The 20,331-nt window shown below is 30.2% G+C and overlaps 4 protein-coding genes across 5 annotated transcripts in view; 2 read left to right on the forward strand and 2 right to left on the reverse strand.

Annotated features, from left to right (window-relative positions):
• Nucleotides 1-380: 380 nt before the first annotated feature.
• On the reverse strand, nt 381-5,386 carry LOC136780183 (maternal embryonic leucine zipper kinase-like). Of its 2 annotated transcripts, XM_066738367.1 has the most exons (13): nt 5,263-5,386; nt 4,345-5,009; nt 4,113-4,263; nt 3,926-4,035; nt 3,768-3,840; nt 3,580-3,686; nt 3,340-3,507; nt 2,601-2,798; nt 2,363-2,507; nt 2,193-2,282; nt 1,844-1,901; nt 1,511-1,765; nt 381-1,422 (listed from the first exon to the last, which is right to left on the reverse strand). In XM_066738367.1, exons 2-13 carry the CDS (start codon nt 4,486-4,488, stop codon nt 1,152-1,154), a joined length of 1,770 nt encoding a protein of 589 aa, XP_066594464.1. In that variant the 5' UTR covers nt 4,489-5,009; nt 5,263-5,386; the 3' UTR covers nt 381-1,151. The 2 variants fall into 2 exon arrangements, with proteins under 2 accessions (XP_066594464.1, XP_066594463.1); XM_066738366.1 differs by having other exon boundaries at nt 382-1,422; nt 3,580-3,840.
• A 37-nt stretch (nt 5,387-5,423) lies between these two features.
• On the forward strand, nt 5,424-7,645 carry LOC136780184 (alpha-2-macroglobulin receptor-associated protein). Its single transcript, XM_066738368.1, has 7 exons — nt 5,424-5,795; nt 5,877-6,018; nt 6,092-6,262; nt 6,328-6,438; nt 6,519-6,654; nt 6,720-6,876; nt 6,956-7,645. The coding sequence occupies exons 1-7, from the start codon at nt 5,598-5,600 to the stop codon at nt 7,157-7,159; spliced, it is 1,119 nt and encodes a 372-aa protein (XP_066594465.1). The 5' UTR covers nt 5,424-5,597; the 3' UTR covers nt 7,160-7,645.
• Nucleotides 7,646-7,781: 136 nt separating this feature from the next.
• Nucleotides 7,782-11,294, forward strand: Dnali1 (Putative inner dynein arm light chain, axonemal Dnali1). The gene is made up of 6 exons (XM_066738369.1): nt 7,782-8,848; nt 8,895-9,056; nt 9,142-9,274; nt 9,591-9,736; nt 9,858-10,133; nt 11,186-11,294. Exons 1-5 carry the CDS (start codon nt 8,723-8,725, stop codon nt 10,089-10,091), a joined length of 801 nt encoding a protein of 266 aa, XP_066594466.1. The 5' UTR covers nt 7,782-8,722; the 3' UTR covers nt 10,092-10,133; nt 11,186-11,294.
• A 637-nt stretch (nt 11,295-11,931) lies between these two features.
• Nucleotides 11,932-20,331, reverse strand: part of scrib (scribble) — a 39,663-nt gene continuing 31,263 nt past the window's right edge. Inside the window, exons 26-34 of the mRNA XM_066738365.1 lie at nt 18,016-18,468; nt 17,675-17,789; nt 17,540-17,596; nt 17,337-17,454; nt 15,994-16,099; nt 15,804-15,917; nt 15,552-15,713; nt 15,104-15,304; nt 11,932-14,180 (exon numbers count right to left, since the gene is read on the reverse strand). Of these exons, the coding sequence (XP_066594462.1) occupies nt 13,908-14,180; nt 15,104-15,304; nt 15,552-15,713; nt 15,804-15,917; nt 15,994-16,099; nt 17,337-17,454; nt 17,540-17,596; nt 17,675-17,789; nt 18,016-18,468 (1,599 nt within the window). The 3' untranslated portion in view covers nt 11,932-13,907. The remainder of the gene's footprint in view (nt 14,181-15,103; nt 15,305-15,551; nt 15,714-15,803; nt 15,918-15,993; nt 16,100-17,336; nt 17,455-17,539; nt 17,597-17,674; nt 17,790-18,015; nt 18,469-20,331) is intronic.

Genomic DNA, 20,331 nt, shown 5'->3' on the forward strand with positions numbered 1-20,331 from the left:
GCCCCTTCGTCGATATACGACGCGGTTCAAACAAGCCGCGATGCTTTATATCTGTGGCGTAAAATCGGAATCGGACTTTACATATTCCGCGTAGAATCTTCGATGGCTTCCAGTATTGTTTCCAGGTTCGGGAAAGCCTTTGTGCCCTGTGCTAACTACGCCCTTCCATATTACGCATCGGTTCTTAGGATTCGTTCATATTTTTTATATTCCCTTTTCACCCCTCTATATGTAGCATAAGCTTTTTGACCAATTCATTGATAACAAGTTACGGAGTGGAAACCTAACATAATACTAAGAGTTTAATAAAGGTACTTTGGTATTAGCATAAAAAAATCATTGAGATATTAGATGAAGATCGTATTTGTATAATCAAATGTTTTATTTCAAATAGTTAATATTTTTCTGTACAAACATTGATACAAATTAAACGATAAAATGTATAAAGTGTAGGCCATTCAAAAAGCCTCAAAACATGAATGTAAGAAAACATTAATGTCTATCTTCGTAACTATTAATTAAATATATTAAAATTTTGCACAAGACCTCTCTAAATGCAAATAGAAGAAAGTTTCCAAAAGTTGCAATTTAAAAACTTATATAATGTATTGTAATTATGAAGAGATACGTGTCTCTCGCATCTGTATATGCTCTGGGCCGTTTTAAATGGCGGAAATTCTATATATGTATATAATAAATATGTATATCAATTTAGTAAAATTGTTAATTATAAAAAGATTAAATATTAAATTGCTATTACACAAATCTTTACGATATTCACCTCATTTCGGAGGATATACACAAAAATCTATTGACTATACGCCATGTTAAACTTATATTATACAAACAAGATCTATGTAAGCACGTTCGTGATCTACACTTACTATTCCACTTAAATTAAAAGCTTAGACTACAGGACATTTTAATAAAGACCCTAACTGTATCAATCCCCTATACCCTAATTTGAAAAGTAATTAAAGAGAATAAAGTGATGAGTTAAAATAGAATGATATTAAATAACACACAATGCGCGTACAATGCAATTAAATTTGCTTTTATACACGACGTCTTTTAAACATTGAGCTTGGAAAATGAGATCAAAATATGTACAAAGAAAAAGTCAACAGTTTTTAGAGATTCGCGCTGAGATATCATATAGGATATTCTGATTCCAAAGGACATTCTTGATTTGATGTTATGTCCTCCGCAGCTAACGCTAACACCTCTTCACAAACTCGCTTATAAGCCCAAGCGTCACCTTTTAATCTTTTTCTTCGAATGCCCACTAATGGCTTTGAATCTGAGACACCCTCCAATAAACAAACTTCTAGCTCAAACGAACAGCTATTTCCAGCTGCAAATGGTCTAGAAGACTCACAGTGTTCTGTTTCGGTGTCATCGGTTTCACCTTGAAGAATAAACCTGTAAAATATATTTTTGCTATATTTACAGCCTTACATAGTTGAAATTGAATCTTTTAATTATATAAATCAATTTTAATAAATTATACCCTTTTTGATGGCACATAATTCCTTTACGCCGTAATGCTCGTCGTAATTGTGATAGAACATATTTAGGATCGTCACTGGACGTCGACGATACGTTACAAAGACCCTTTCCGGAAAGTATATTCGGTTGTGTAGGATCTGTATTTTCATTCTTCATCCTCCTCTTTGGCGTAAGAACACATCTTACGCGATTCAATCCACGCTCTAAACCCATTATAACTTTACGCGCGCTACCAGGAGTAGATGTTTGCGTATTCCTAGAAAGTAATTTCAATTTCTATTTATTTTTTTAAATCCCTAATGCTTCACTTTTAGAGAATAAAATAAATACTTACTTAGAATCTGATATTGGCGTACTGGGTTTCACCGCATTTTTATCTTTTTTCGCGGGCACTGCAAACAAGTATTTAATTAAAAGGATTATGGAACTATGAGTAAAAATGTCACATTATATAAACGAATTTTGATTATATTTGACTGGAAGCCAAATTTTTTTAGAACAATTTCCAGCATCATACAAAGCTACTAACATACCGAACTTGTAAAGTTTCATTCAAGTTTCTAATTAATTATTCAGCAAAACTAAATTAGAAACAAACTTTTGAAATTGTATTTTGAATCTACTTGTTATTACATTATGAGAAAACAAAATATCTCGTAAATGTGATTAAAAACCAATATTACCTGGAGAAGATACATCATCTGGATCTTTGCTTCTTAATCTTTTACGTGCTGGAATATGTGGCTGCGTAAACTTATCCACGATTTTCTCCTCTAAACAATAATTAAAATAAGTAACAACTCGTCTCTGTGAGTATATTTAAGTACATACATATATGATATTTTTTGTTTACCAGTATCTGGAGTTTTTGGTAATACATTATATGTAAGGTCAGAATTATCTGGAGTTCTTGCAGCTCTAACCCTTGGTGAATGATCAAGCTTAGTTATGAAATTATTAATTTGGCCCTCTCCTTGTTGTACATTTTGAGGCTCAGCCTACAGAAATGTAATCAGAACAATATACTATACACTATTATCCCATTATTACAAAAAAAAGCTCTATTGATATTACAAAATAACTATACCTACCCTAGCCTGTTTAAATTGAGATTTTACCGAGTTCGGAATTTTCAATGAAAGACCATGTAATTTTCTGTCAAGTAATAACAAATAAGTCGCTGTTCTATAATCAGTCCTATCGCTTTTTGATAATCTCTTCCAAATGTCCTCTACACGCTCTCCACAAATTGCAGACATTGTGCCTAACACATCATTATCTTTTTCAAACTAAAATAATAAAAATTATTCAAATTATAAGTAAAGCAATAAATCGAAATTTTGATTAGTGAATATGCACCATTCACACAGTGAGTGAATAAATGAGCAAATACGCGTCTATATCGTAGCGATGACTCAAATTAATTCAATAATGAGAAAATATGCAATGTACAAGTGCTAAATACTTAAAAAAAAATAACAAATTTTCTTAAATAGAACAACTACTCTCTATCTAATATGTCAATTGGGCATAATTATGCAAAAATCAACCAATCTACAATGAAAATTTTTTGATACAATTACCTCATACTTATAAAATTTTTGATTGGTTCCTTTTTGCATAAGTATGTCTAATGAAAGGTGTATAAGGCTATACCACCTTGTATAACCAAATTGTGGATTTTCCAAAATTTCAAAGTTTACTCCATAGAAATGAAAATAATAGGAAGTGACATGATTTTAAAGTATTCAAGTCTTTTTGAAACATTAAAATGTAAAGATTTAAAATTTACTAGCTTTATGTACTTTCAAGGGAATGAAAGCTTCTTACATTGGTTTTATGCACAAATGAAACAGGATTCAAAAATCCAACAGTAATCCATGGATGATTACACAATTCTTGAATAGTTATCCTTTTTTTTGGATCGATTTGTAACATAGAGCGTATTAATCTTTTGCTGCTACTTGATAGCCAGCTAGGCTCTGCATATTTACCATTCTAAAAACAAATAGACATAATATTACTGTTTTATAAAAGAAAATAAGGTGAATTATAACAATATATGCTTACAAGAATTTTTTTATACAAATTCTCTATACTATTGTCATCAAAGGGTAAAAAACCACAAAGTAAAGCATAAAGAAGTACACCCATGCTCCAAATATCTATCTCAGATCCTAAATATTTTTGTCCTAATATCAATTCTGGTGCAGCATACGTAGGAGAGCCGCAAGATGTATATAAATGAGCTCGCATACCACCTTTTGGTTTTGCACACAAACCAAAATCAATTAATTTTAAATTTTCATCTCTATCTAGTAAAACATTTTCCTGTTTAAATTAAAATTCACATATGTAAATAACTGTCTTTCAGTCCTAACATTTATAAATAGAAAAGAAAATATTTCTAACTTACAGGTTTCAAATCTCTATGTGCATAGCCTAAATTATGTAAATATGCTACTGCTGAAACAATTTGTCTAAAAAATTTACGTGATTCTACTTCTGTCAGCCTTTGTTTTTCAACTAAAAAGTAAATAATTTCAATATTAATGTTATTAGCATATAAAATGTATTTCCACATTCAATCAAATATATTATACCTATATGATCAAATAATTCTCCCCCTGAACAGTATTCTATTACCATAAAATAATGGCTATCCGTCTCTATAACTTGATAAAGCCTGCATATATGCTGATGTAATATTGTTTTTAAAGCTTCAACTTCTAGTTTAACTCTGGGTAAATCATCCTACAAATAGATAAATAAATCATTAATTTAGAATATAAAATCAATCACAGCGACTGTCTTAAATCTACTTTATTTACATACACCAAGAGCAGCTTTATCCATAATTTTAATAGCTACTTTTTCACCGGTTGCAATATGAGTAGCCAATTTAACTTTTGCGAACCCTCCACATCCAATTGTTTTCTCAAGATCGTACAATCCTTTAAGAGCAACATATCGTACCATTGTTAGACAATATAATAAAAAATCACCCACGCGTAACGTCTATAAAAACTACAGAATGCGGTACTGTTATCGACGATTGGCCGGCAGCCGCACGCAATATTCGCATTAACTTTTTGAATGAGTAAAAGTTTAACGTAAACAACGGGTACTGCCCAATCACAGTTCTGTATTCATCCCATTGGTCAGTATAACGGAAAAAAACTACAAATTTCACTATCTCATTCTGCGTCATGCAAGTTTATCCCTAGATTCTAGACACTCAGAACGTGTTTGTTATTGGTTGCTCTCTAAATATACTAATTTTCAATGAACCAATCAATATTACTTGCTCTTGGTTTTATTCGTTTTATTTAAACTATGTAAGAGTGGTATAAGTAATGAATTGATGGATGACTGTATTCAATGTAGATATATATGTATTAATAAACAATAAATATTTCATTTATTGTAATTGGTGTGGTGCACAAGTTTATTATTGCTCCTGGTCACGTGGCTTTTTAAGCGGTTTCAAAAATGGCCGTCTAGAAAAGAAAATATATTTATTAAAAGAAGACAGCAATATGTGCTGGAAAAATAAAATTAATTTTATAAATGTGTTATAATTAACAGAATTAAATTTGTAGTATATAAGAAACAATAAATACTAGTTTTATTATAAAATTTTATCAATGTGTTTTCTTTTGTCATTTCTGAATTCAACACCATTGACACTTTTGCATATGTACATGCATACATATGAGAGGTATGAGAGTATTGCTGAATTAGTTAACTCACGTGCACATGCAGTTACACAGACACAATTCTCATGTCACCTTGTGCGTTCTTGTTGATTTTCAGGGTGCACACGTGTGTGTCCATGTCTGTCTTCTGCACGCGCATATCCTGTACATATCCTCTGACATAACCTCTTCCCTTTACCAATGACCAATGGCATCACTTCTTGTCCTTTTGTTGCTTATGTCAAAAGTGTCACGTGTCAATTGGAGTTTCTATAATTCATTAAATTTAACATGAACAGTTAGTAATTAAGTTAGACTATAAATGAAAAAGTGAATGTTCGTATTCAACACTATTTCTTGCATAAGTGATTTTTCAATAAAATTTAAAAGATGATGACTTATTCATACATTGCTTTTATAAGTCTTTTATGTACTTTATTTATTAATGATGCAGTTGCATTAAATAAGTATTCTGCTGAAGCTAACAAAAAGAAAGATGCATTTCCTGATTTTCCTACATCTGTACGAGAATTAGATAAACCATTTCGTATGGCTAAGCTGAACCTTTTATGGGTTAAAGCAAAAAATGTAAGTATACATATATTTTATATTGAAAATATATATATATATTCAATAATATAATTTTATTAAAGCGACAATTGTTTACAGCGTCTGACTGAGCCTAAGCTACAATCACTTTTGAGTGATTTAAAGATTCATGATAAAGAAGAAATTGCTTACAAACATTTTAGATCAGATGGAAAAGATAAGGATGGAACAGAAGAGGCAAAATTAAGGAAAAAGCTTATTGGTAATGTTTTTATATAATGAATTTAGTTTTTACATAGAATTTGTAAATAAACATTTGCATTTAATATTTGTAGGAATCATGAGTACTTATGGCCTACTTGAACATTTTGAAGAAACGGAAGATCCAGAGTTGCTTAAAAAGCATAAAGCATTGAATGATGGCAGTAATTATATTATTAAAGACATGTTTAAAGATACCAAGCTTAACAAATTATGGACTAAAGCTGAAATGGCAGGATTTACTCGTAAACATGAATTTTTATAATTTATATTAAATCTACCATTGTTATTTAAATACCATAATTTTTAGATGAAGAGCTGGAAGCACTGAAAGAGGAGTTTCAACATCACCAGGATAAAGTTGATGAATATATGAGTTTATTAAAAGATGTTGATGCTGGAGATACAGAAACCCATGAAAGTTAATGGCATTCTAGAATATACTATTTAAACATTCTATGTATTAAATTATAAACATTTTAAACTATGTATTATTTGTAGATAGTGTATCTGATAAACCAACAAGCTGGAATGAAATAGACCAAGCTGAAGAGACAAATGAAATACCAGAAAGGACGAAGGGTTCTAAACAGAAAGAGAAAAAAGTAGATTATTTAGAAAAAGCAAATTTACTAAGGTAGAACATATTTAGTAATTGATTTCATAGACTTTAAATTATAGTGAATTGCAATATTATTTCAGAGAAAAACATTTAGAGATAAGAAGTGGTTATGATTATCTTGATCGATTAACAGCAAAAGGACCAAATCATAAAGAATTTATTGAACCAAAAGTACAAGGCCTATGGAGAATAGCACATGAAGCTAATTTTTCAAAGGAAGAGCTTGCATCCTTAAAAGTTAGTTTAATGTCATTATTATTATTATTTTATGCAATCTAAATATTCATTAATATTTCTATTTCTAATATTTTTGTAGGAAGAGCTCCTCCATTATGAAACAAGATTATTAAAATTACGTCACTTACATACAGAAGCAGCTTTAGAGGAAGCTCGTAAAAAGACACCCGTGGACGAAGATAACTCCCCAATGTTACAGAAAATCAAGAAACATACTCGAACTGTTCAAAAACTACACAGAGATCTTGAAGCAAGAATTTCTAAAAAACATGAAGAGCTTTAAAATCGATCTTACTCAATAAAAATGAACAAAAACTATGCAGTTTTAAGATCTGATAGTGTTTAAGTCGTCTAACATTTCTTATGAACTAAACGTAACAAAAGAATGAACAATATTTAAGCTTTGTGATTTAATAGCATGTCTATTATTTATACAGTATATTTTTTGGAAAAGTTTAACAATAAGTTAATGAATTTTTTACATTTATATGATTATATACATATATGTATTTTTTCATGTAAGTTGCAGTTCAATGATTTTAGTTGATACTGCATATTTCTTATATATTCCTAATGTAAAATCAATGAAGTCTAAAGTATATATATGAATGATGTTAATAAGAATAAAATATGTTTTAACTAGTTACAGGGTGTATTCCGAGCTAAGCGTATAATGCATAGAGCTTGTACTTTATATTCGATTCGTCAAAAATTAATCACTTACGCTTATGTGTGTAGCTAAGAAACTTTTATTATTACTCGGAAATTTGTATTTTTTCCTTTCATAATGATAGAAAAGTAAAGTGCGCCCATTAGTTTAAGAAAACTAGTTTTTAGACAAAAATACAGATTAGCGGGAAGTCGATGAACTATAAAATTGTTTCCATAGTAACAAAACATTCTGGGCTGAGGGAGAATGGACTCTGTGGAAAAAATCGCTTTGATAGGTTTTCTAATTTGAACGATCAAATGTGTAAATTATTAGCTGTATGATATTTGAATCTCAAAGTAGAGATAAATAGAACACGGGGTCGTTATAAAGATATCAAAAAATTTTTGGATCAAGAAAATACAAACCAAAGTTCCTGCAGTATCTTATCCTCTCCTTTTCTATCCTAGCTACTTAGGATAAAGGTAGGAAGCCAAAATCTTTTGTAATATGGAACGTTGGTTTTTCAAATAATAAAATAAGCAATCATACTAAACTGGAGTGAAGAAAATCATTTCTTTCGCTCTTATCTTTTTACTGATAATTATATTAAATTTATTTATAAACAAGCGACATTCGCAAAACCCTTGTGTAGAAACAAAAATCGAAAGTTTTCTGTCCCTCCAACATTTATATTTAGACAGTAACAAAGCACTCAACTAAACGACAAAACTGATAATAAAAATTTTAAAAACTTCCATAAATAAAAAATTGTAAAGTTAGTTACAAAAAGTATTTCTAGCATCGCGTAAATATAAATCTTAGAACAACGAGATTAACTTTATTATCCAGTATACAATCCACATAAATCATATATACTTACTTTATATTCACAAAGTATAAAGTATATTTAATGTTTCAAATAACATTAAATACCTTATTATAACGTACGGGTAACTACCTTAGCTATAATCAACTCTTTGGAATTACGCACGCGAATTCAATTTCAAAATCATAAGATCCAATACTACATAGATATTGAAAGTACAGAGCGACGCAAATTTACAAATTGAACAAGTTTCTATTAAAATTACTACATACAGTTAGTTTATTAGGTAGTGGGCAAACAGTTGTGCATCTTGAATCCAGCTACAGAAAAAATACAAAAAAACCGAAGGAGAATATTTGATAATCAAAATGGAAATGTCAGCACCAGAAAGAATCATCCCTACTTTAGATACACTAGTCAAATATGACATTCCAGTTTTAATTACCACTCATCCCGAAAAGGTTGACACCAACTATGCTTCTTTTATCTGTAAGGTAATACTTCAACCAAATCATAATTACATTACATTATTTTCTCCAGGGACCGAAAGACACGATAGCAGTTAAGGCAGCTGCAGCTGGATGCAAAATTTATAGTGGGACATCACCTGCTGATACTAGAAAAGAGACACTGGAAATTTTAAACAATATTTTACCCCCTAAAGAATGGACCTCGGAGGATGGTCAAATCTGGAAACAACAAGTTAAAACTTTCACGCAATCTAGGATACGATAGATAGAAATTTTTAAATTAACAATGTTTTAAAATAATTATTACGATTAAATAGGTTTCGAGTATTCCAGCAACAAGATTGGACGTTATCAATTTACAAGAACAATTAAATATGAAGTTACAGCAACGTCAAGCTAGAGAAACTGGAATTTGCCCTGTTCGTCGTCAACTTTACACGCAATGCTTTGGTAAGAAAATTATATTTTTATCTTACGTTACAAAGACATTTTTGATGATTTGTATAAATTAATACAAAAATATATATTAAGCCATTATCGTGTAAAGTGATATTTTCTGATCCATAATGCGCAAAGCTATTGGATAAGTAAAATTTTAATGCACACAGAATATTTTGAACATTGCTATTAGCATTATACTCGTATTGATACACAGAATTATTTTCGTATAAACAATTTCCCTTTGCACTGTAATTTCGCATACTACTGCATAGCATACTACTTTACTTCTAGATAAAAATATATTTAGTTGTATCGACCTTCACAGATGAGATAATAAGACAGGTAACAGTGAATTGTGCTGAAAGAGGGTTACTTCTACTGCGAGTCAGGGATGAACTCAGAATGACCTTGGCAGCTTATCAGACTCTTTATCAGAGTAGTATTGCATTTGGAATACGAAAGGCGTTGCAAGTATGTACTGCTAATTTTATTATACTAATTGATAGAAGATATTTCAAAATTATATAAACAAATTAAAAACTGTTTATATTATTTATTGGTAATTACATTTGTACAATATCTTTATTTTTAGGCAGAACAAGGTAAAGAAGATCTAATAGCTGCTGTTGATGATTTAAAGTCTGAAAAAGCAGAATTAGAAAAGACCGTCAGCGAATTAAGACAGAAATTCGATTTATCTGAAAGACGCGCTGCTGAATTAAGAGAAGCGGAAGAAAAGAAACATACGGAAGAAATACAGTTCCTTAAAAAGACGAATATACAACTCAAAGCTCAGCTGGAAGGAATACTCGCACCAAAGAAGTAAACAATCGTGTTAAATGAGGGATATGTGAATTAAAGGATACAGGTTTGTAAGATATATGATCATTTACTTTTTCGTCTGCATTTGTTGATTGTCACAGTAGAAAAAAATGATTTGCAGAAATCAATAATCCAAACGTTAATTTACAATAATAAAACGGGGTCATACATTTCTTCACGCTTGCTGAGTTTTATGATAATTATAAATGTGGTCGCGAAAGCTTTTATTTAAATTTTAATCGCATATATTTTATTGCTTTGCTCTGAAATTATTTCCTGATTGATGCGTCGATCTCTAATATCCTAGAGTGGTAGCCGTACGGCCAAGAATGTGTAAAAGGAGAAATTCATGCTCGCGTGTGACTCATTCCAGGACGTACCTGCATTGGAACTTCTATTGCTTCGGGAGTAATCCTATCGCTGAGGAATTTTTCATTCTGGTACAATCAATAGTTCGAAATGCATGCAAATTGTTCGAACTGAAAACAAAATGTATAGCATGTTTTAGGAAAAACTTATAACTTTTCTGAATACGAAGCTTCACCTTCAATGATAGATCGTAAAAAAAATATCGAAATTTGGAAAAACAGTATTCTTTAAATTAAACAAAAACAACTTTGGTTAAAAAAGTTAAGGTAACACATTGTAAATGATAATGAAGATTTTGATTCTTTTTTTTCGTGTCAACTGATACATTGCTTTTCCAGAAATGAAAAAACGTTTAAAAAAACGCCATACATTTATTTTCAGTTAGGAATTTTTGACAATTTAATATTAAGCCGTGAAACAGATTAATTGCATTATTCATAGCGAAGCTATAATAAAATTAGTCCGATTTTGTTATGTAAGGGCAGCAAAATTCCTCCTTTTGCATACTTAGCTAATGTTTCGACTTTAAAATATATTAGATTGTGGTGTTATTTAAGAGAGAAACATATAGAGATAAGAAGTTCGAAGGTGCAAAGGATGTGAAGGATGTCAAATAAAACTAATTTTTTAACGGAAAAACTAGCATCCTCAAAAGATAACTGAGCTTATTATTATGATTATAATTTATGCAATTTAAGTATTTATTCATAATTTTCTTTCTTTTTTCAGGAAAAGATTCTCTTTTATGAAGCACGAGATTATTAAAATTGCGTCGGTTACATAGTTAAGCAGCTTCAGAAGAAACTTGCGAATGAAGCTAATCTCTAGTGTAGCAACAAATTAAGAAACAATCTAACATTTTTAAAAAACTTCAAACACGCCACGAAATAAGAAATTCTCAAAGCATGGCGAATGATAACGCTGTTCTTACGCGCAATAAAAATAAAACAAATATATAGTTGTAAGATCTATAGAAAAACGTTTTACTATTTCAATTATTTAAACTAAAAGAAACAAAAAGTACAATTTTCTTCTTAAGCTTTATTATCTAATAACGTGTGTATTATTATTTATGTAGTATATTAGTTACTTTTTTGGATAGGTATGAGGATTGAATTAATTTTTTATATTAATATGACTATAAATACGTATTTAGCATGTATTTCTATTAAAAAATCAATGAAATCCAATGTATACACATTACAGATGTTAGTAAAAAAAAATATATAACAACTTGCTATGGGATACCTTCCGAGCTACGCTTAGAGCGTATAGAGCTTAACTTGTTGCATTTTGTTTTAACAAAAAATTAATTGCTGTATGCGTGCATATGCGTAGCTCGAAAACAGGTATAGTTCAATATTCTAATTTGTTATGTGAGGGTGAGAGAGAGAGAGAGAGAGTAGTTTAGAAATTTAAAGATTGAAAATGAATGCTGGAATAAGGTTGATAAAAAATAAATAAATAATGACTATAAGTAAGATATGCTCAAACGGTCAAATTTAATATTACACCGGTTCTCAATGTGATAATATAACATATTGGTCCCTTTTTAATGCATTTTTTTGTTTATAGACGTATTACTATTATAAGAATATTAAATCATTATTATAATTCATCAATAATACACTCTGCGCAGGACATATCTTTATAGGCTGTTATACATATGAAAATATTGTATATCATTAATATAAAATAAATCTTATGTTTAAGGCAATTTCATTATTAAAATACTTATGTAGGGATATAAACTTTAAGACTACATTAGTTTGAATAATAAAATATAAATATAAAATAATGTGCAAGCATAAATGTGTTTAATCAGATGTAATAATAAAATTTCGCATTAAAAATTTTACATGTTTTTAACAATGTAAAAAAATTTCACGAATAATTATTTTCCGCCTAACGATCAGTATTTAATATCATACGCAGGGCATATGATAATTGAACAAAATCCAAAAAAAATCGTACAAATTCTTCTTTCTCATTGATTTACACTTTTCTTTTAAAACAAAACTTTTGCGTTGAATTAAGCACTACATTAAACATATCTAGCCTATTTTTGTATTTTTGAATAATTCAGACGGAGTGTCATCATCGTCATTAGCTTTTTCAAACGTCTCTAATACGTCTAGAACACTGTTTAACATTTTTCGACAGTCAAAATGTTATTACAAAATAAAATATATTAATCTATTTATTATAATTAAGATCGAATAAATAATATATTTTGCAGATCGCAGCTTCATTTCTATCGAAATCTTATTTCTGCAATCACATTTCTTATGCTGCTTAAGCCAATAGTGAGGAATATTATTTTTATAAATTGTAATTTTTCTATTTTACTTATTTATTAAGCTTTTATTAATAAATATCATAAATTTATCAGTAAATTTTATATTTGACATTCATAAATTGATAAATGAATATTGTAATAAATAAAATAATAATAATCATTTTTGTCAATTCAATTCTTTCGGTAAAAATTTCAATTATTGAAATTTGATCGATTTCAAAGTTTCTATACTATATTTAGAAAAAGTGGATGGGGTACTGAACTAAATATATATCTATTTACAAAATATAAGAATTATTTTACTCTGTGATGTTGTTAATCTTGTATAAAAGGAATGTCCCATTATTCGAAATTGCAAGATCATTTAGTTTAGATAAAAATTATTACGAAAAACCGTAAGTAAAATATTTATAAGATTGATAGAGCAACATAAAGTTACACGAGCTTCCTAATATTGCAAATTATTATGTAACCCTGCACATTTTGTACAATAAATATGATTATGAGCATCATAATCACGATGGAAGAAAATAAGACTTCTTAAATGGCAAAACGAAAAATATATGATGTACTGGTGTTTGTTAAATTTGCTTTACTTAAGCACGCTCATGAAACAGTTTAATATTTTAAAAACGCAATATATGTTAGAATAATACGATTACTATCATATAAAAACAAATAAAATATTTTTCAAAAAATCTATTGATGAGTAAAAATTTGAAATAGCGAAATTCCTATTTCCTTCGATAATGAGAAAATTAGATAAATTTTTAAATCATAGATATATTAACTTTAAACAAAATTTCCTAACCGCGGTATCATAGATAAAGCTTTTGATGCGAGTATTATATAAGATTATAAACGCACCAAATATTTGTCAATTAATAATTTAATTATACCTTGTTTAATTGTCATTTCACAATATCTTTTCAATCTACTCCGCACCGATATAATATTTATAAAGTAAAATAAGCATATCTTCGCCTTATGATTTACATACATAAGATCTGCTGGAAAAATATATCTAAATTTCTATTATTATAATACAATGCTGCAAAAGTGATAAGTTGATAATGAATAATTAACGCCTCGTCCCTTTTAATTTCTGTATATAAATATCGTGCACCGATATTTCGTTGCACACTCTGTTTGTCAATGACGACCTTTCTTTGAACGTTTTCGTTTCTTCTTCTTTGTAGAAGTAACGATAGTACTTGCACTTATCTTAAGATCAGCACCTTCGTTTGCACTCGTTGGTGTCAGTGGATCAGGTTTTTCCTGCTGTGGAGTGCTCAATGTAGAACTTTGTCCTGTAACATCGCTACCACTTTCGCCATCGCTCACTCCAGTTTCAGTAATGCTCTCAATTTCATCTTCGGCATTACTCAGCTCTAAGGAAATGATCTTTTCTCGCAAAGTCTCAACCTAGAGAAACGAGTAGTTGTTGAATTTAGCTACAAATATTGAATATTAATAACATAATCATTATATTGTGTAAAATATCTACAACAACGGTACTCACAACATTAGTTCTATATTTCATTATTAATAAAATAAACAATAAATGCTTCTATTATCTTATAACTTAAACTTATCTATGCATGATCCGAAATCCAAAACCAAACTACAAACAGATAAAGCATAAAAAAAAGCACAGAAACATAAGCGTATTAACACTATTAGATATTATTACAAAATTATTGATAGTTTTAATATATGCAGGCAGTGTTAAAAGCAAAGTTAACATTGGTTAAAAAAAAAAGAGCAACGTGCAGTTAAGTCACAAAAGCACCAAAAGAAGAAAAGTATTACCACCGATGAAGAAGCTTACGAAGAATATGTTAGTAACCGGAAGTAAATGAAACGATTTGCTCAAGGTGGTGCAGGTTGCATTCCCAGAATGAGAACAGCAGGCTTTAAACAAACACAATGTTTATTTATTTCGATTAAGTAGCAAATATTCGATATCATATCGAGTGTATAGGCAAATCGAAGCTTTAACAAATCATGCAGACGAAACACGCGCATGTTTAATTGAATGTAAACGTGTCATAAACTCCATCTCAGTTTTCACAATTGTCATCAGTAGATAAAGAAATCGTGTATATCGTTAGACACGAATATTGCTGATATATACACGTGAGAAGATAGGAAAAGTATTCAGAGAATTTGAGTGTTGTAGGAGAGATAATGGTGAAAACTTGATTGATCGGAAAAATTTTGTGACTTGTGCAGCTTATATTGATATTCGTATATGATAAATGTGTGCTTGAAACGAGTGGTGCTTTCATCATTGAGTGTATCGTTCGTTAAAATTAAGTTTCTTGTTGCTTAGGTTGAACAGATACCTGGCGTTCAATGAGCTTCTCGACGTATTCGACCGTACGTACACGACGTTCACCCGTCACCTCATCCAGATATTCCTCGGTACGGCGCGTGACCTTCTCATCCACTACTTTCTCGGATTCGCGTATGGCTTTAGGGGGACCCACCTTGCTGCGCACAGCAAGTTTGGGAAAATCTGCGCTAGACGGCCGTAACGCGGTGAACTATGATAGTCAGACAGACAAATGGGAACCGAGATTATAATGACATGACACACACACGCACATACCAATACACCTTTCCTCCTTTTCGCTCTAACGACGTTAACCAAAAAGAAATAAATTAGTAATCAATCGGGTTAACAAAGATTCTTCTTTAACATTTCAATTCCAGGTTAATCAATTATTAACAATAATTAACGTTAGAACCTTTAGTCACTGAAGTAGCAATGCCTTTTCATTTGTCGCTTACCTCGATTACCTTTTCCTTGTCCTTCTCTTTTTCCTTATCCTTATCGGATAGTTTCTCCGAATTGATTTCCGCATCCGGAGCGTCCACAGGTAACTCAGACTTGCTCGTGGTGTCCATCATTTCGCTCATCTTTTTAATAACTATTTGAGCTTGAAGGGCGTCCTTTGATTAAAAAAAAATAGAATATTATGCATTTTTAGAGAAACTTTTTAATGGTATTATTTTTGTTATCGTGAAGAAAGAGATACTGACCTGCTCGAGAGACTTGAGTCGCGCTTGCCGCCAAGCGGCTCGTTTTTCTGCTCTTAGCGCACGCTGCTCCGCCGGGGTCAAGTGACTTTCCTCATCCTCGTCGGATATCAAGCCCTAGAAATTGAATATTTCGTTCATAATTTTATGCGAGTGCTCTGAAGAAAAAAAAACGTAATTCGGTATACGGTACCTCTTGTATCATTCTTTCCTTCAAACGACGCTCGGCTTTTGCTGTCCTTACAGAGCTGGGGACATTTTGAAGAATGGGAATCGCACTTCGCGAACTCAGTCGGCTACTGCAAGGTAACGAGCATGCATAATAACCAATCACATTTCTGCATTATAATTTCCACGTTTATTTATATAAAAGATAATTACAAAAGCAACGGACGATTACAAAATTTCTCCGTAGAAGGAGCTTTCGTGGAGAACAGAAAAAACATATTTTAGATAGATCATTGATGATAATAGAATTAAAAGGAATTTCCAACGAATAATCGAGAATAAATTTGTTTTAATTTTTCGAAGCTAATGCAGAATAATTGAATGCTCATTTTTTGTCATTTGGAAAATTAAAGACTGTAGAGAACTATACTTGAGACCTGAAATATTTTATCAGGTAAGATAAATGTGCATTCTATCATATCAAGAGACACGGTAGTGTCTCGACGGCAAGTACGCGTATAAAAGTAGATAATGACATGTATATACGCGCCGTCGAGGCATACTGTATTCAATAAAGCATCGCCAAATACCTATTTGCAAAGCATAACTGGTGCAATGCTGTAGCCTGCAAGCGTGTGTACCATCTAGTAGAAAATTAACAAATTCTCGCTGCTATAAGCATGCATTGTGCAATTAAGAAATAATTAACCGCTGTAGAATTAAATTTTATATAAATAGATAGCTCTCATAAGAATGATCGATTTCTATATAAAGTCAAATTATACTGTTACTTTAAAATAATAATTATAAAAAATTTTTGTCAAGATAAAAAATATATAAATAAATAAACTATTAATTTTACAATGTACTCAACTAAGTTGTATAAAATTTATGAATCAACAGAATTAATAAAATTAAATAATGAGCGTAGCTGCCGAACTTAATACTTGCAACATCAAATGAAACTAATACGCTCTATACTTATATAATATTACGGTTTTGCTACTCTGCCACAACAGCACTTCAAAATTACACGTTATTCTTTCACATAAATTTACACAGAAAAAAATACTTTTAACTTCTATCTCAAATATCATTACTTTGTATAAAAAATTATTACTGTATAAAACAATTGAATTTTACATGAAGAATGAAGATGGCAGGAAAAATCCAGCCAACAATATTCGTTACTTTTTATAATTATTGCAATCAAAAGCGGTTTTTAATGTTTCGACAATTGCTAGGCGCTTTAAAATAGGTAAGTTTATGGTAATAGTATGTTATAGAAAACAAGTACGCTATATATATTTGTGTAAAAAAGTCATTCATATGGGCGTTAATGAGAATTGTTTACAGAGCTTAGCTTACTTAGGACGTCGATTATCCTGATCTTCCAGTGATTCATCCAAATCTTCGTATCCTTCATTTTCATCGAGCTGAGCCCACGACTTAAGTTCGTCTCTAGTTAAAGTTGCAATTTTTTTCTCTGAAAAGCAGATTATTAATTGATTATTGCTTATTATAATTTTAACAATGAAATAAAGGTTTGCTTTTAAAGAACCTATGTATACCTTCTTCTTGTTTCATCTTCTCAACTTCATCTTGACTTAAAAAACTAAATACTTTTTCTACAAAAGAGAATAATTTATTAGGTACACATATGATTTGAAATGATTCACATTTACTTTTGTATAGTTTTCTTTTACCTGGCTTAGGGGATGGCTTGAGATGTTCCTCCATAGCGCTTTCAAAAAGTTTTTTCTTATCACTGACTGACATCTTCGCTGTTGGTGGTGGTGTTGGTGACTGAGTTGGTGAAAGCTAAAGATTTAATATGTGCATAAATAATTAAATAAAAATATCTGTCGTATTATATTACCACTATAATTATTACAATAAATGTTCCAATTGTTTTTATAAATTTGTTGTACAAATTTATAAATGCTAGCCAGAATAGAATAATAATAATAAAAATAAAAAATTAACAGTAGTAATAGTAGTAGTGGTATTAATAGTAGAAGTAGAAAAACATGCCAATGAAACCCACCTCAATTTTTCCATCGACAGAACGTGCTATCTGTCGTTTGTTAGAGGAAGCTGAAGTACCAGGAATTCCCTTGTAATCAGGAGAAGTCAAAGGTGTAGGTGGAAGTTGGAAACGCGTTTGAGAAGGATAGGTGGGTGTTTGGTAAGTTCTACAGTTTACTATAGAAGGCCCCGAAGTTTGCTTGTCATGCATGGACGGAGGTGAATTTTTTGTTAAAGATTTTAATTTAGCATTAGATGGCAGTGTGGCTATCACAGGCTTCTCTTCGGAAGCCGGTGGAAGGTCGGCAAAAGTAATGCTACGTTTAGGCACATCAGAGTGCTTTTTCTTGGAAGAGGGTAGAGTTTGGGCAGAAGCCGAACGATCGAGGTTCGTAGGTTTTCGTCGATCACACACCAGAGATGGTTGCGAAGAATAATCCGCTGATCCTCCGGTTCTGATTTTGTTTATCGACTGTATGAAAAATTAACATTTTTATTAGTTTAAAGGGTTCAATCTCTGTATAACATTTCAACGAAAATAAAAATTTCATAAGAAAACCATTTCTTAAAATAAACTTGAAATTATTACATCTAACATAATTTATATAAAAGAAAAGAAATCTTTATCAATAAATCATTGGTATGTCAAAGATTTATAAGTTTAATTCCAAAACAGGTTTATTTACCATACTACATGTCATACAAAATCTATATCAGAATTAAAAAGGAATCAGTTGTTTTTAAGTATTCATCGGATTACTTCCATTTTCTGCTCTTTTAAATGATTCATATAGTGTTGTACTATTATTGCAGTGATTGATACAACTTCCACTTATCCTTGTAAATCTTTTATATTATTTTGTTTGTGTATCTTCATTTATATATCTTTTAACCATTTTTATATGAAGCATATTAATGCATCGTGGGACACTTTGCAATTAAAAATCTAACTCATTAATTTACTATGAATGAAAGACAGCAATTCCTCGCTATTAAAATAACGTTATACCGATATCAAAATATCCCGAGCATTAATACGTTACATTAAACTATAAATATTTTTCAAATCTCTTGTATTTTTAACTGGAACTTTAATGTCAACACTTTTTTATCTTTTAATTAAATAAATATTATACTTTTATTATTTTGTAATAATATATAAACATCTGGTCCATTAGATTTATGTCAACATATAACATTTATAGAAAATTTATAGTTTACAGTACACTGAATTATATGTTATTGATATGAATTACTGTAACAGTAAACGTGATAAAGTTCTAGTATTCTTCATTTAGAAAGAATACTTGATTTTATGTTAGTTTTCTTAGTAATCAAAATTTAGTGAATATTTGATAAATAGCTGATATTGCTGGGCACATAGTCTCTATTCGTGATACACGTATTGCTTAAAAATACTTGACAAATGGTGATAAAAGCTCTGTGGATGTATTTTTTTTGTATACATCCTAGTTTTTGTGAATAATAATCTGAAGCTTTTGATTAAGATATTACATATCTTAACCATTTGTAAATATCATCGTAATGATTTTACGCAGATTACTTTTTTATTGTACATGGTATTATATTCATAATGAAGCACAAAATAACTATCTGAGTTTATAGATTCAATATATTATTTAAAAACAGATATTTGTCGTTATTTTTATTATTCAATAGAAACGTTCTTGATTAATTACTATCATTGCTAATAGATTGCTTAATGCTCCCAATTCGTGTATCACCAAGTTGATAAAGCTTACAAATGGAGAATAATTCAGAGTACCCAGAAACAATCACACTCAATAAGCTCAAGTATTTTTGGTACAGCAACCATCCCCTTAATACATTTACAATCTAATAAGGTTTGAACTAGTTGCAAACTAATCCGGGAGTTAATATATAAATGTTTTCTAGAAAATATTCAATAAATACATGAAAATTTCTCAAATTTTATCTTCTGTCTACCTATCACAGAAATATTTTGTCTTTTCAAACGATAATTACGAATGAATGAGATACGATTATGTTATATACACGAGAATCCTTAATTGCAGATCAATATCTCGCTTCATACGTGATTTTAAAATTTGATCTTATACTCTTATAAGCAGAATGTAAAAAATTAATGTGAATTTGCCCAAAAATGTTCCTAATTTTAGCATACTTAATATCGTACTGGCAGTATTCGTTAACAAATGCGATAACCATTGTTAAGCTGCATAACAATTACAACCATGAAAACGCAAAAAGTCAGTTTGTTATGCATAAATTAATGTCATGAAATTCTTAATTAATTTATTTTACTATGGCACTCAATCCCACAAATTCAGAG

Source organism: Prorops nasuta, unplaced genomic scaffold (genome assembly GCF_024137725.1).
Source record: "Prorops nasuta isolate Cenicafe-Biocafe unplaced genomic scaffold, Cenicafe_Pnas_1.2 PNAS00018, whole genome shotgun sequence".
NCBI lineage: Eukaryota > Metazoa > Arthropoda > Insecta > Hymenoptera > Bethylidae > Prorops > Prorops nasuta.